This window comes from Scyliorhinus canicula, chromosome 19 (genome assembly GCF_902713615.1).
Source record: "Scyliorhinus canicula chromosome 19, sScyCan1.1, whole genome shotgun sequence".
NCBI lineage: Eukaryota > Metazoa > Chordata > Chondrichthyes > Carcharhiniformes > Scyliorhinidae > Scyliorhinus > Scyliorhinus canicula.
Genome location: NC_052164.1, coordinates 13,058,142 through 13,075,189, shown reverse-complemented (window position 1 = coordinate 13,075,189; position 17,048 = coordinate 13,058,142). Strand labels below are relative to the sequence as shown.

The following is a 17,048-nucleotide window of genomic DNA, read 5'->3' as shown; positions in this document are numbered from 1 at the left end:
TAAGATTCCATCTCCGAGACACAATAATTAGTCCTGAGTGTGGACACTGAGTGAGGTGGCAGTTTCTCATGGAGCTACCTGGGCAATGAAGGAGTCACTTGAGCAGCACCTGTGAAGGTTGATGGCTCCTCCCAATAAGCAGGGCTGCTGTGTTTCCCAATGTACACAGACCCCAAGATTCAAAGCCAGACCAGTCTAAAGATCATCTTTTACCAGCAATTCACACAGTGCAAAGGCAGATTGGCAGAACTTTCTGGAAATACAATTATTGCGAAATAGTTGAATTTCCAGAAAGTTCTGCCAATCTGCCTTTGCACTGTGTGAATTGCTGGTAAAAGATGATCTTTAGACTGGTCTGGCTTTGAATCTTGGCGTCTGTGTACATTGGGAAACACAGCAGCCCTGCTCATTGGGAGGAGCCATCAACCTACTTAGACCTAAAAGTACATTGTGAAAATCATTAATTACACTTAAAACAAAACTTAATTTGGGGTGAACTGCTTTGTGATGTCCTGGAGTTGTGGAAGTTGCGACATTCAAGCAGATCTTTATTTTACTTGGTCACTGCACAACACAGGGGAAACGGTAGCATGGTGATAATATCACTGGACTCGTAATCCAGAGGCCCCGGCTAATGCTCTGGGGACACAGGTTCAAATCCCACCTTGGCAGCTGGTGGAATTTAAATTCAATTCATAAATTCCAGAATTGAAAGCTAGAGCTAACTCTGGAACTATCATCGCTTGCCATTAAAAACCCATCCGGTATAATAATATGCGTCGGAAATCATGCTCGCGATTTGCAAATCTGGGGCTGGTTTAGCTCACTCGGCTAAATCGCTGGCTTTTAAAGCAGACCAAGGCAGGCCAGCAGCACGGTTCGATTCCCGTACCAGCCTCCCCGGACAGGCGCCGGAATGTGGCGACTAGGGGCTTTTCACAGTAACTTCATTGAAGCCTACTCGTGACAATAAGCGATTTTCATTTTCATTTCATTTCATGTGATTCCAGATTCGCAGCACTGTGAATGGATCTGACTGGACGGTAAGGCTAATTATACAGCCCGTGAGCAATCAACCATAGAAATCAGGAACGCCCAACCGAGCTCTGATCAGGAACCAAGTTATCGGCCGAGTTCGCTTCTGGAATTAGCCAAGTTGGAATCACTCATTGCAGCGTTCCTAGATCATTTTCTGCTTTCAAGGGTTTAGAACAAATTCTGGTTGGGGTGAAGTCAGCCACTTGGCTTCAAGCCAATAGCAAGCTCTCCAGCTCAGGATTTCAGCGGGGACATGACAAAAGGCCCTTTGCACTGAAGCGGAAACAGGGTTAGTGACAGAGACTGAAGATAATCGGCAAAGAGGCCAGATGGAGATGTTTATATGCAGCAAGTTATTCCAATTTGGAATGCAGATTCGGCAGAAGTTTTCAAGAGGGAATTGGATACATTCCCAAAAAGGAAGGATTTGCAGGGATATGGGGGGTGGGGGGGGGGGGGGGGGGGGGGGGGGGGGAAAGCAGGTCAGCTGGACTAATCAGATCGCTCTTTCAAAGAGTTAGCAAAGGTCCAAGGGCCGAATGGCCCTATTCTGTCCTTTATGATTCAATTAAGCCGGACCTGGTTCCAGCGGTAGCGTCACAGTCTTACCTTTCAGCAGCAAGGGAACAAAAGGAATAAGGGGAGGGTTCATCCTGGCAATGGCGTCTCGATAGGATTTGTGATTACGAGAGGGGTCCTGTAAAAATAAAAGAAAAAGGCCCTCAGTACAATGAAATCTAGAATATCCCCGTGAATTAATGACCCTCCTGATTATCGCACTAAATTTTCCCACCAGACGTGGTGTCACAAAGGTGGTGTCCCAGAGCGACTGGTTGGCGAAGTTTGGGCTTGGAACAAAATCTAGTCCAAGAAAAATAGAAGGGTTTCTTCCCAGTGCAACTGATAACAAAACCATTAGCCTGGTGAGGGGGGTGGGGGGGGGGGTGTAGCTCATGCTGTGGGTTTTAAATATTACACCAACTCTATGGTACAGTGACAATTTCCTTTCCTGTATTATGGAGTGCGAGTGTAAGGGTGAGCTCCTTTACGGGATGTTCGCTGAGGGAGGGGGTCACGTGAGCTGGGAATTCGCTGGAACTCGTCTCAGCAGTTGAACCCTAGAGCCGAGTGTGGAAATACCGTTTTAAAGCAACTAGTTTTTAAAAAATAGTTGGAATAAAATGTTGTTTCTTACAAGTTAACTGGTGGGGCCAATTGAACGCTGGAATCCCAACAGTGCAGAAGGAGGCAATTCAGCCATCGAGTCTGCACTGACCCTCTGAAAGAGCACCCCAAACAGGCCTATTCCCCCCACCCTATCCCTGTAACCCCACCTAATCTGCACATTTTGAGACACTAATCCACTTAACCTGCACACCTTTGAGCACTGAGGGACAATTTTAGCATGGCCAATCCACCTAACCTGCCGACCTTTGGACCGTGGGAGGAAACCGGAGCACCCGGAGGAAACCCACTGTGAGGCAGCAGCGCTAACCACTTGGAAGTTATTACAGGGAGGGTGTGATATATAACTGCACAGAGTTCGAAAGCTGACAGATAATCTGAGAGGATGTCCAGAGGCGCACAGTTTCAAAGTAAAGGGTCTCCCATTTAAGCTGGAGACGGGGAGGAATTTCTTCTCTCAGGGGTCGGTTGCTAGTGTTTGGAATTCACTTCCCCAGCGAGCAGTGGAAGCTGGGTCATTGAGTATACTCATGGCTGAGTTGAACAGATTTTTGATTAAAATGGGAGTCAAGAGTTTTTAATAGACCAAGGACTAGAAGAGTGTAATCTGAGCAGCCTGATCTCGCCATTCTGATTAGGGGTCAAGCCTCCTGAGAACACTTGTGACCATTCAGCGCCTGGTCAATGCCTTGTCCATGGGGATTACCCCTTAGTGGCGAATAAGGCTGAATATCCAGCGCCTTAACCGCTAAGCCAAACCATTTAATCCAGAGCGAGGGGCTGTCCTTCACTTACCGTTAAGCTCTCAAATTTCTGGAACAGCTTTTTGCATTTTGCAGGCAGTTTCTGTCAAGTAAACAAGATAAAGTTGGAATTAGAAACGGTTCTTTTTGAAAAGCTCAGGTAGAAATCAGAAACGCGGTCGAGGAGAGAGGTTTCTTGGGATGGTAAGATTCCGAAGGACAAGAGCAGCAGATACCTGGGAACCCTACCACCTGGACGTTCCTCTCCAAATCACTCACCACCCCGACTTGGAAATATATCGACGTTCCTTCACTGTCGCTGGGTCAAAATTCAGGAACTCCCTCCCTACCAGCACTGTGGGTGTACTTACATCTCCGGGATTGCAGCGGTTCAAGAAGGCAACTCAGCGCCACCTTCTGATGGGCAATAAATGCTGGCCTAACCAGTGGTGCCCACATCCCATTAATGAATATTTAAAAACATTTTGAAAATGAAGGCATTAGGGACAGGAGGCCATGACAAATGGGGTGTGACAGGTGAGCTGGGGCAGAGGTGGGGAAGAGAGCATCGGATGGGTTGAGGTTTGCGTGTCGGAGTTTACATTTCAGTGTGGCTGTGCCGGTGGCATTGCCCCTGCCCCAGAAGGTTGTGGATTTATACTCCACTCTCGGAGAAGATTGTTGCCTTCAGGACAGGAGAGAAGTCCAGGCCAGAACTTTAAAAAGAAAATCATGGGCGGCATTCACCGCCCCGCCACACTAGCAGTCTGGTGCGGCGCGCCTCCTGGATTCTCCATCTCCCCAGCCAGCCAAGGCGGTGGGCAGCCCCATACCGCCGGGAAACCCCCTGGGCTGCTGGTGCAACAGAAAATCCCGACAGCGGAGAATCCAGACCCTTATGTTTGCCATAATAAATACAGTGAGCTGGATACCAGAACACCCAAGATTGTCAGAAAACCTAATTGGTTAATTGGTAATACCACAGAATCGTTACAGCACAGGAGGCTATTCAGCCCATCTTCCCTGCACTAGCTCCCTGCATGAGCAACTCACCTTCTCCCCATAGCCTTGCACATTCTTGCACATAATCAAAGATCCCTCCCTCCCACCCGGCTTACTCACTCTTCCAACTTCTTCCATCGGGCAGGAGATACAGAAGTCTGAGAACACGCACGAACAGACTCAAAAACAGCTTCTTCCCCACCGTCACCAGACTCCTAAATGACCCTCTTATGGACTGACCTCATTAACACTACACCCCTGTATGCTTCATCCGATGCCAGTGCTTATGTAGTTACATTGTATATCTTGTGTTGCCCTATTATGTATTTTCTTTTATTCCCTTTTCTTCCCATGTACTCAATGATCTGTTGAGCTGCTTGCATAAAAATACTTTTCACTGTACCTCGGTACACGTGACAATAAACAAATCCAATCTTCCTTTTCAGATAATAATCCAATTCCCTCTTGCGGGTCTCGATTGAACCTGCCTCCGCCACACTCTGAGGCAGCGCATTCCCAATCCTAACCCCTTGCTGTGTGAAAGATTTTATTCTCATGTCTGCATCGCTTTCTGTGCCAAAGACCTTAAATCCTCTCATTGTTAAGCCTTCCGCTAATGAGAATACATTTCTCTATCTACACAGTCCAAGCATTTTATGACGTTGAATACCTCTATCAAATTTCTTCTCAATCTACTCTTCCCCAAGGAAAACTGTGCCAACCCTCTAATCTATCGATGTAACTGAAGTTCTTCGGCCTTAGAACATAGAACAGTACAGCACAGAACAGGCCCTTCGGCCCTCGATGTTGTGCCGAGCAATGATCACCCTACTCAAACCCACGTATCCACCCTATACCCGTAACCCAACAACCCCCCCCTTAACCTTACTTTTTTTAGGACACTACGGGCAATTTAGCATGGCCAATCCACCTAAACCGCACATCTTTGGACTGTGGGAGGAAACCGGAGCACCCGGAGGAAACCCACGCACACACGGGGAGGACGTGCAGACTCCACACAGACAGTGACCCAGCCGGGAATCGAACCTGGGACCCTGGAGCTGTGAAGCATTTATGCTAACCACCATGCTACCCTGCTGCCCCTTGTAACCAGCCTTGTGAATCTTCCCCATTCTCTCTCTAACGCAATCACATCTTTCCTACAGTGTGGTTCTCAGAACTGGATGCAATACTCCAGTTGAGGCGGAACCAGTGTTTTATCTAATTAGTACAGTATTAACTTAGGTTCATAATAACTGTGACAACGAGCATAAACAGCAGAGGATGTAGAATTTAGGCATGCTGAGATTGTCCTGTGGTTGACTCACCTCCCAGGTCAGACAAAGGCGGCTGACTGCTGCGTTGCACAAACCCATGATGATGGCAAAGAATGAGAACAGGTTCTGCTTCTCCTTACAGCTGGAAAGTGAAGGCAGATGTTAAGAGCGACAGGTGAAATAGTCCAGGGAGGAGCAACTCAACCACAACATTTTCTCACAGCTTTTGAGTTCAGCAACACGGCACTGTTAATGTATAAAATGTCCCGGGGCACCTTGGTGTGATGAAAAGAGCTGTCACGCCAAGAAAGGAACAACTGAGTGGGTGACCAAAACCTTTATTGAAAGGTGGAATTCTCGCAACGGTGAGTCAGAAAACCCGAAGGGCTTAACAAGGTCAGGGGTGAAGAAATATATCTGTTTTAATGACTGGGAATCAAAAGCGCAACAGCTTATGGCTGCATCCCACGAAGCATGCCAAGGCATCAATGTACATTGATACAACATCTTTAACGGAATAAATATTCTGAAGCATCTCACAGGGGAGAAAACGGACATCTAGGTGAGTAGCACGGTTAGGAAAGAATATTTAACAGCCTGGCCAAAATGGTAAGATTATGGGGACTTTTTGAAAGGTGGGAGACAAGGAATTAGGAAGAGAACTCCACATGTTAGGGCTGGCACTGGTTGATGGTGTGGCAAGGGGAGCAGGGCTGCACAGGAGCTGAATGACAAGGCCAAAGGTTGAAATAGGGGGAAAAGATCCCAGGACATCAGTTTGAAGAAAAGCAGCAAATTTCTCGAGTCCAGGCCAATATTTATCCCTCAACTGACATCTTTAAAACAGATTATCCGGTCATTAACACATTGCTACGTCAGGAATCTTGCTGTGCACTCATTGGCTGCCATGTTTCTCACAATAGTGACTACACTTCAAACACTTCCTGAACTGTAAAGAGTTTTGGGATATCCTACAGTCATGGAAGGTGGTAAGTAAATGCAGAAGAAATACTTTCTTTGCTCAATCTGCAAAAACAAACAATGGAGCAGATCTCAAAAGCTGCGAGGGCTACTCTCGAATCCAGTATGAATAATCTTTCCGCAGACGGAGGAAGTCAATCTCTCTGCAGTTCAGTTAGGACACAGAGGCGCAAACTAGCGCGTCCAAGGATAATTCTTGGACACATGGGGCAGAGTACCTAACCCATACGACAGAAGTTTGGACCGCTCCTGCCCAGCATTTTAAATGGTCTGAAAATCGTGGGTAGAGAGTGCCTAACTTCCCAATCATTGTTCTTGGGCATTAAGGCTCACCGTGAAACCGGAAAAAGTATCCTTTACAAGCGTGTTGATGTACGTAAAGGCACAGTAAATATATCTGGATAACAACAACTAATTTTCAGGATGGTATTGAGGCGCAGTGGTTAGCACTACTGCTTCACGGCGCCGAGGACCCGGGTTCGATCCTGGCCCTGGGTCACTGTCCGTGTGGAGTTTGCACATTCTCCCCGTGTTTGCGTGGGTCTCACTCCCACAACCCAAAGATGTGCAGGGTAGGTGGATTGGCCACGCTAAATTGCCCCTTAAAAAAAACTAATTATTTTACTGCTAACTTAATATTAATTATTTTTATTTCTAAAAGTATTTTAATTTATTATTTGAAGATGCACATTAATATATCATTTAATTTATTAATTTTGGATTTCCAGCATCTACGGTATTTTGTTTTCCTGATGTTAATTATTACTGTTCCTGGGTTGTTCAGAGGGTCTGTGCCCTCCAGCAGTGTTAGGTGCAATGATATCCAGTTGAGTTTATCGACCTCTGTCAATTAAAGGTATTTACAGTCCAAACAGCATGGGAACATTGGTCCGTGCTCACTCTTCTTGCTGTAGTGAGTGTGGGGGTTACAGCAGAATGTCCAATGACTGATGACATTAAGCTAAAGAGGATTTACTGATGACAGAAGTTCAACTCTGTACACCAGGATTTGCAGTGTTGATGTTTGGGTTACCTGAACAGGTGCCGAGGGAGCTGTCAGCTTAAGGAATGTGAACTTTGAATAACAAGTCTCACTGAGTGCACGCCACCCGCTTTGTGATTCACAGCCGACACACACGCTGGCTGGAGTCAGTCAGCAAGACGCAGGCACCCCCTGTAAATTCTGACACTGAAGCCTCTGATTATCTTGTGCGGTGTGAGTGATATGTCTAGACTGCCTGCAGAAAGTAGTATCTGATTAATGCTGAATGGGAGTGCTCCGACTGCCTTATCGTAAACAAAATCCTTTATCGCAGCTGCTCCGCCTCATTCACCTGACAAGGGCGATTTTTATCACTTCTGGTAAACTGCAGGATTTCTTTTCCTTCCGTCTCTCTGCTCCTGAATTGGGCCAGTGAACAAGCAGCTTCTTGTATCTCGCCTGTTTGTGGTCCATCAGCCTCACAGCTGACCGCTGTGATTTTCATCTCATGGGTACAAGTCTCTGAGCTGAAGGTCGATGGATAGGCAATCTGGGGGCAGAACTTTGGCTGCTTTTCCCAAGCCCAGGGTACGGAGGTCAGTTTTAGGGGCACTCCACTGTGGCAGCACTGTGATCAGGTGTAAAGATTTGCATTAATGTAGCACCTGACCGCCCTTAACCAATTTATGGTCCATAAAATATTATTGAATTGTTGCCTATGTAACCATGCAGCTATTGGTGACAGGCTATTGATCCCATGTTGAGATCTCTTTCTTTTATTCTGTGCTGGGATGCGGGTACCGTTGGCAAGGGCAGCATTCGTCACCCCATCCGTAATTGCCCTTGAACTGAGTGGCCAATTCGGCCATTTCAGAGGACGCTTAAGGCATTGCAGTGGGTCACACCTAAGCCAGACCAGGTGAGAACAGCAGACTTCCTTCCCGAAAGTAGTGAACCAGCTAGATGGGTTTTACAATCAGTGATAGTTTTGTGGTCACTATTGGCTGAAAGGTACGGTGGTAAAACCTTGCTGTTACAATTCTTAATGCATTCCGCCAGCTCTCCTCTCACATAGACACTAAGCGTGCCCGTTAAATCTGGGTGAGCACTTACAGAGCAGCGATATTAATGAAGGTTTTGAGGAGCTGCACTCGTTTGCCCAGGCGCTCACACATCAGTATCTCAGTGGCGACCCAGTGCTGCACCTCGCTGCACCGCTGCAGTATCAGCTCCAGGTTCGCTGTTCGCCTCCGAATGCTCTCATTCCGAAAAACATAATGGATCAGCTCCAGCTGAAAGGAAATCAGACGCAAATTAACACGGAGCAGAAAGAATGGACAGCGCAGGAACAGAACATTCAGCCCAACTGGTCTCTGCCAGTGTTTCTGCACCATGCAAGCCTCCTCCACCCCTCTTTAACTAACCTGATCGACATAGCTTCCTCACATGTTCATCCAGCTGCCCCTTAACCACCCTTTGATATTCGCCTTTCCAATTTCCCTTTAAACTGTACGCAAATGTATTCTTCTGGGATGTGGATGCCACTGGCATTGCCAGCCTTTGTTGCCCATCTATATTTGGCCTTTGAAGGCAAATATCAAAGGATATTTGTGAGTCTGGAGTCATGTGTAGACCAGACCAGGTAAGGACAGCAGATTTCCTTCCCTCCAGGACATTAATGAACCTGATGGGTTTTTCTGACAATCAATTATGGTTTTTAATGCTCACTATTTATACTCAGTACGGGCAGCCTGGTGGCACATTGGTTAGCACTGCTGCCTCACAGCACCTGGGACCCGGGTTCAATTCTGGCCTTGGGTGATTGTGTGGAGTTTGCATGTTCTCCCCGTGTCTGCGTGGGTTTCCTCCCACAGTCCAAAGAGCTGCACGGTAGCACAGTGGTTAGCACAGTTGCTTCAGAGTTCCAGGGTCCCGGGTTCGATTCCCGGCTTGGGCCACTGTCTGTGTGGAGTCTGCATATTCTCCCCGTGGGTCTGGTTTCCTCCCACTGTTCAAAGATGTGCAGGTTAGGTGGATTAGCCATTTTAAATTGCCCTTAGTGTCCAAAAAGGACAGGCAGGGTTACTGGGATAAAGGTGTAAGGGCGGAGGCGTGGGGCTTAAATAGGGTGCTCTTTCTAAGGGCTGGTGCAGATTCGATGGGCTGAATGGCCTCATTCTGCACTGTAAATTCTATGATTCCATGTGCAGGTAGGTGGGGGGAGTGGGTCTGGGTGGGGTGCTCTTTCAAAGGGCCGGTGCAGACTCCATGGACTGAATGGCCTCCCCCTGCATTGTAGGAATTTTACAATGACTGAGACTAGCTTTAATTCTTGATTTTTTGGGGGGATTAATTAATTGAATTTTATTCATCAATTGAATTGAATTTGCATCAGCTGCCATATTGAAATTTGAACCCATGTTCGCAGAGCATTGGCCTGGGTTTCTGGATTATTAGTCCAGTGATATTACTGTTATGCCACTGTGTCCCCCTAATGTTATATTAAAAGGTGAAGTTTGAAGATTTGCGGAAGCCTAGTACCTCATGCACGCAATTGAAAAGTTCCCAGTCAAACATGGTGATCTGATTGGCCATTTCCACCATGTTCATTTCATTGATTTCTGGTCCTTCGTGAATGAGGCGCTCGATCACTGGTGGCGGAACCTGTGAATCACCACATGGTGAGAATCAACAGTCAGTATTCACACAGCATGTTAGTCGGTCTTACATCTGCAATCACTTTAAGCAAGGATGCTTGCACCCATTTAATACTGACAACCTCTGAAATTATTATGGAACCAAACAGCTGACTAAAAACCAATGGGTTGTAGTTATTGCGAAAACATACAGGCCCAAATCTTCTGAGGGGTTCCAATTACAGTCAGGTCGCGTCGCCGCTCCTACTCCTCTGCGCCAGACCAGGGTTCCACATTTCTGGCCACGATTCCTGTTCCCCGTTTCTCCAGAAATGTGGAGCGTACCTGAAATGGAACTGCTTCTTTGTATAACTGGATCATTGGGGGAAGGCAAGCCATGTCTCCCTTTTACAGCACTAGCCGCTGTATTCTGGTGAACAGAGTTTAAATCCCCAAAAGCTTCTTTGAAAAGCTGCAGGGAGAAGCTAACTGTGTAAAGGGGTCAGTAAGGTAAGTGGGTGTGTAAGGAGGGTGGGGAACATAAGAGGATAAGGGGGTAAGGTAAGTGGGTAAATGTGCAGGGCGGTTAACCAAAGTGTGTAGGGTGGGTGAGGTACATGGGTAAGGGGGTAGTGTGAGCAAGGCAAGTTGGTCTGGGCATATGGTGCCTGCTGGCAGTGCGGTGAGGTCCGGCCGTTGGAGAGTCGGGGCATCACGGGTAAAATCGGGAGTCAGGGACGGTATTGGGTAGTGGTGTTGGATCGAGGAGCAGCTGGGCAGCAGTACTGATAGTGGTGGGGAGGTCAGGTCAAGATGGGTTAGTGGGGTTGGGATCTGGGGGTTCAAAGGGGAGAGGCGATGAGGGAGGTGGGGGGCGGGGGGGTCAGTTGCATTGTTACCCAGCAATTAGAGGAAGATTTTTCTGTCTAACATTTGCAAAGTAACTATCCAGGGTAACCAAGGTGGAACGGTCGGACATCACCGACTCCAACTCAGGGTCGGAAGCATTTTTGGAGTGTTTGGAGTGTCCCGGGATGTTACCCATCGGAAGATAAATTCCCATCGGGTTATTGCGTTGGGACTCTGAGGGGGTCCTGGAGGGCATTTTGGGGGCTGTGCCTGGCCTCTGACTATCCGGGGTCCGTGATTTTCTTGACCATTATTGGGTTTGCTCTATTTTTCCCAAAGTGGACTATCCACTCGGACAGAACTTTATTTAGGACAATCCAAAATCTTTCACAACCAATGAAATACCTTTGAAGTGTAATCACAGAGGTCATGTAGGCAATCAGGATAGGTAATCTGAGCATAGCCAATCCTCACAATTAGGGAACTAATCAATCACCAGATAATCTTTTCATAATGGTACTGGTTGAGGGAGATATATTAGGCCAGGATAACTGCTAGAATTCCTTTCTCCTCTTATTTTTCATCCACCTGAATTAACAGACAAGGCGCTGATTTACAATCTCATCAGGAAGACAGCACCTTTGGCAATGCTGCACCCCTTCAGTACTGCACCGAAATGCCAGCCTAGATCCTAAATCCTGTAGTGGTGCGATAACCTACAACCTTTTAGCTCCGAGCTATTGATCTAGTTCTCGGATGGCTCCAATTAGGTAAGCCTAATGGTCCTGCTATCACAGAACCGATAGCAATGTACAAACGTGATGATTTAATACATATGCTGTAAACGGTGGCGTTTATAGGTACTGGTATACCTGCAGAGTATTTCCAGCATATGTAGCATTATATTTCAAGCGTGTAGCTCTATGTTTTGACAGCTCTAGGGAAAACCCATTTGTACCATCCATTTAACATTGAGATTAGAGAATAATAGGATAATTAGACAAGCAGTGATGGGCTGAGTAAATATATTTCACTCTGTTAATTAGTTTTAGCCTGGGATAAACCTACTAATAATTAAGTTTTCAAGAAAGAGTTTGCTGTACATATATAATTGGGTAAATAGAATACATAATTATTTCACTCAGATCATAGAATCAATACAGTGCAGGAGGAGGCCATTTGGCCCATCGAGTCTGCACTGACCCTCTGAAAGAGCACCTTACCTAGGCCCACTCCCCCGCTCTATACCTGTAACCCCACCCAACCTGCATATCTTTGGACTGTGGGAGGAAACTGGAGCACCTGGAGGAAACCCACGCAGACACGGGGGAGAAAATGCAAACGCCACACAAACAGACCACAGACCGGAAATAGAACCCTGGTCCCGGGTGCTGTGAGGCAGCAGTGCTAACCATTGTGCCACCCTGCTACCCATTGTTATGTGGTATCTTTATCTTAGAAGGAATGTGCAAGTTTTAACAGTTCATCCTTTGCTAAAAGGGTGGCACGATGGCACAGTGGTTAGCACTGTTGCCTCACAGCGCCAGGGATCCGGGTTCAATTCCGGCCTTGGGTGACTGTGTGAGGTTTGCACTTTCTCCCCGTGTCTGCGTAGGTTTCCTCTGGGTGCTCCGGTTTCCTCCCACAGTCCAAAGATGTGCAGGTTAGGTGGATTGGCCATGATAAAATTGCATCTTAGTGTCCAGATAGGTTAGGAGGTGTCATTGGGTTACGGGAATGGGGTGGGGGTGCTGGCCCAGTTAGGATGCTCTTTCCAAGGCCGGTGCAGACTCGATGGGCCAAATGGCCTCCTTCTGCACTGTAGGGATTCTATGGAAATCTTAGAATCCCTAAACTGCAGAAGGAGACCATTTGGCCCATTGAGTCTGCACTGACCCTCTGAAAAAGTACTCTACCTAGACTCACTCCCACTCGGCGATTTTTGTGAAGATTTTGGAGGAAGTCGCATCGCTGGTGGGGGTTAAAGCTAAATGAGAGGAGGAGCTGGGGCTGGCATTGGAGGAGGGGCTGTGGAGGGTGAATGCCTCAATCTCGTGTATGAGGCTGGGTTAATACCGTTAACGGTGGTGCACAGATCGTGCCTGACGAGATGAGGCGGTTGTTTGAGGGAGTGAAGGACGTTTGCGAGCAGTGTCGGAGAGGGCTGGCCAAACATGTACACATGTTCTGGTCTTGCCCAAAGTTGGAGGAATTTTGGAGGTCATTTTTCAGCACCACGTCAGCCATCCTGCAGGTACACTTGGAGCCCAGTCCCCTGGGGGTCATATTTGGGGTGTCAGACCTGCCGGAGTTGCAAACGGGAGTTGGGGCAGATGTTTTAGCCTTCTCCTCGCTGATTGCTCGTAGGCGGGTCCTGTTGGGGTGGAGGTCAGCTTCTCCGTCCTGTGCCTCGGTGTGGTGGGGGGATCTAATGGAGTTCCTGTTTTGGAAGACGGGAAGTTTGCTTTGAGGGGGGCAATTTAGGGGTTCCACAAGAAATGAGGTTTGTTTATTCAATACTTTAAAAAGTTGGTTATTGTCAGCCGCTAAGAGGAGGGGGCTGGTTGGGGGGGGGGGGGGGGGGGGGTGTGCGGTTCCATAGAATTATTGGGGTTTTAGCTGATGAAGTAGGGAGGGAGTTCAACTGTTCTTTTTGTTTTTGTATTGTTTCGTTTTATGTATAAAATGTAAAAAACCGAATAAAAATATGCTAAAAAAAACTAAAGATGCCTCTGATGGTGCTTCAATCCCTGAGTACTGAACTGACATGTCAGCTTTTTGAGTTAATTGCTGCTTTGGGACTTGAACCCAAAAGATTCTGACTGAGAGGCGAGAATGCTCCCAAATGAATCACAGCTGACACTTGCAGTAACTCTATGACAATCAGAAGTACTAACATGTATTTATATACCGCAAATAATGTGGTCAAAAGGATCAAGGGTATTCCAGAGGAGCCTTGATGCCAGAACCCCACCTCCCCCGTCCTAGTTGTGGTGTTGCAGGCTGGTGGTGAAACCTTTCACAGGCTGAGATTAGCTATCTCAGCACAAATAAAGGGCTATCAGTCATGAGTTTAAAGGTTTCTGCTTTAAGTCAACAAACTGTTTGGACAAATTGTTAACAATGAGGAAGCGAAACATGAAAATAAATTGAAAGACAAGGACAGCCCTTTGCTGCTGAATTGATCCTTCTTCGTGGAACTGAATTACTTCAGAAATGCTCCTCATTCTAACAACTACCGTCACCTTGCTTAGTGTTGGGTAATCACGCTGCATTTGGATTTCGCACAGATATAGTTCAGGCAGGGCAGTTTCGCATAGGCTGGTTTGCTGCAGTTTGGGGCTGCCTGGAGTATGCTAGCACAGACTGGTACAGTCCTTTGTTCCTTATCATTCATGCTTTCATGAGCTCCAGACTCGGCTATTCCAACAGACTCCTGGCTGCTCTCCCACATTCTCCCCTCTCCAAACCTGAGGTCATCCAAAACTCTGCTGCCTGTGCCTTTACTCACAGCAACTCCCGTTCCCCTCGTGCTCCTGCTGACCTACACTGGGTACACTTTTACCCTCCCCCACGACGGGTGCTGAGGTGGGGCGGGGAGGGGGTGTGAAATTGCATGGACGTTGATTTCCGCCCCCACCCTCCCCGGGATCCTGCCCACCCCGACCCAGGTGCAATTTCACGTTGGGCTCTCAGGGCCTCAGGTAGGAAACCCGTCCTTTCCCTTATTGAGGTCCCCAAGAGATCACTGAGTGGCCACTTCAGGAACTTGTCTCGCCAGCTTCAATTTAAAAAAATAAAATAATTTTTATTAAAATTTTCACAAAATATCAATAACAGAAAATACTAAGAACAGAAAGAACAATCCTCCGCCAGGCTACTAGGGACGCAAAGGCCAGAATGCCGGCCTCTTTCGCCTCCTGCACTCCCGGCTCCTCGGCAACCCCAAATATTGCGAGTCCCCAGTCCGGATTGACCCTGGATCCTACCACCCTCGACACCGTCTTTGCTACACCCTTCCAAAATTCCCCCAGCGCTGGGCATGCCCAAAACATATGGGCATGGTTTGCTGGGCTCCCTGAGCACCTAATACACCTGTCCTCGCTCCCAAAGAACCGGCTCATCCTTGTCCCGGTCATGTGAGCCCTATGCAGCACCTTAAACTGTATGAGGCTAAGCCTCGTACAAGAAGAGGAGTTCACCCTTCCTAGGGCGTGCGCCCACGTCCCCTCCTCAATCTCCTCACCCAGCTCCTCCTCCCATTTACCCTTCAGCTCCTCCACCGAGAACTCGTCTACCTCCTGCATCACTTGGTACGATGCCGAGATCCTCCCCTCTCCAACCCAGCCAGCTTCAATTTTAAGGCTGGCAAGAGCGGATGTAGTAGGGCAGGAAACAGAGTAGACATTCAGCCAATTTGGGTGGGAAGGGGATGTGCCTCAGACTGAAGGGTCAAATTTGGGGTGTCCCCTCCTCCAAGACCTTGGACCTCCCCCCCCCCAAACTCCCCCCCCCCCCACAACCACCCGCCCTCCCGGCTCCCCAAGGCATCCCCTACCCTTCCGTCCCTTAACTTACCTTGAGAATGACCCCAGGACTTGGTTCCAGGCAGAGTGCTGCAGTACCTCTTCTGGCCACTGCAGCACCGTGCCTGGCTGGATTGGAGAGCTGTCGGCCAATCAGATTGGTCGACAGCTCTCACGGGCAAGACTTCCTTCAACGCTCATGTGAGTGACTTGGAGGGGAACATCCAAGTGGTGGGGCTCCCAGGTATCTGCTGCTCTTGCCCTTCTGGATGACAGTGGTCGTGGGTTTGCAAGGTTCTGTCGAAGGAACCTTGGCGAGTTCCTGCAGATGATACACATCTGGCACTGTTCGTTAGTGGTCTCGGGATTGAATATTTGTGGAAGGGGGAGCAATCAAGCAGGTTGCTTTGTCCTGCATGATGATGAGCTTCTTGAGTGTTGTTGGAGCTGCACTCATCCAGCCAAGTGGACAGTATTCCATTACACTCCTGCCTTGTGTCTTGTAGATGGTGGACATGTTTTGGGGAGTCGGGAGATGAGATACTTGCTGTAGGATTCCTCGCCTTTGATCTGCTCTGGTAGCCACAATATTTATATGGCTAGTCCAGTTCAGTTTTTGGCTAATGGTAACCCCAGGATGTTGATAGTGGGGAAATCAATGATGGTAATGCCATTGAATGTCATGGGGCTTGTTGGAGATGGTCGATGCCACTTGTCAGCCCAAGCCTGGATATTGTCTAGGTCTTGCTGCATTTGGACATGGACTGCTTCAGCATCTGAGGAGTTGGAAGTGATCTTGAACGTCCCCACTACTGACCTTAAGATGGAAAGACGTGTCACAATATGTGGATATTGTAAGGAACTGGGGCAGCAGGGTAGCATGGTGGTTAGCATAAATGCTTCACAGCTCCAGGGTCCCAGGTTCGATTCCCGGCTGGGTCACTGTCTGTGTGGAGTCTGCATGTCCTCCCCCTGTGTGCGTGGGTTTCCTCCGGGTGCTCCGGTTTCCTCCCACAGTCCAAAGATGTGCGGGTTAGGTGGATTGGCCATGCTAAATTGCCCGTAGTGTCCTAATAAAAGTAAGGTTAAGGGGGGGTTGTTGGGTTACGGGTATAGGGTGGATACGTGGGTTTGAGTAGGGTTATCATGGCTCGGCACAACATTGAGGGCCGAAGGGCCTGTTCTGTACTGTTCTATGGTTCTATGGAACATAAAGGGTTAATGTAATGTTACCACTCTAGTCACTAGATGGTGCAACCATATAAAGTGGAAGGGAACCAGACGGCGTAGGTGTGAGACAGTTTTGTATTGTAGAAGTGTAGTGTATTTTTTACTTAACTAATTCCTTAGCAAATGTTTGAATCTAATTAAGTATAGTGTAATAAATTAGCTTTGTTTGTTAAACACTGCTTGCTGTTCTTTGTCAACACTACAACCTTCACCATCCTGAAGAACAATACAAAGAACACAACAAGAAGGTTATTGATGAAGCATTGTTGGGTTGGGGACACTACCCTGCAGTGATGTCTTGGAGCTGAGATGATTGACCTCCAACCACCACAACCATCTTCCTTTGTGCCAGTTTATGAATCCAACCAGCAGAAAGTTTCCCCCTGATTCCCATTGACTCCAGTTTTGCTAGGGCTCCTTAAAGTCATAGAGTCATAGGGGTCTATAGCACAGAAATGGCCCTTCAGCCCATCCTGTCTGTGCTGGTCAAAAACAACCACCTAATTATTATAATTCCATTGTCCACCACTTGGCCCATAGCCATGTCTGCCTTGGCATCGCAAGTGCACATCCAAATACTTATTAAACTTTATGAGGGT

At 47.7% G+C, this 17,048-nt stretch overlaps 1 protein-coding gene across 1 annotated transcript in view; it reads right to left on the bottom strand.

Annotated features, from left to right (window-relative positions):
- Nucleotides 1-17,048, bottom strand: part of rapgefl1 (Rap guanine nucleotide exchange factor (GEF)-like 1) — a 98,758-nt gene that overhangs the window by 6,477 nt on the left and 75,233 nt on the right. Inside the window, exons 10-14 of the mRNA XM_038779615.1 lie at nucleotides 9,750-9,872; nucleotides 8,322-8,500; nucleotides 5,297-5,387; nucleotides 3,019-3,069; nucleotides 1,648-1,735 (exon numbers count right to left, since the gene is read on the bottom strand). Coding sequence (XP_038635543.1) covers nucleotides 1,648-1,735; nucleotides 3,019-3,069; nucleotides 5,297-5,387; nucleotides 8,322-8,500; nucleotides 9,750-9,872 — 532 coding nt within the window. The remainder of the gene's footprint in view (nucleotides 1-1,647; nucleotides 1,736-3,018; nucleotides 3,070-5,296; nucleotides 5,388-8,321; nucleotides 8,501-9,749; nucleotides 9,873-17,048) is intronic.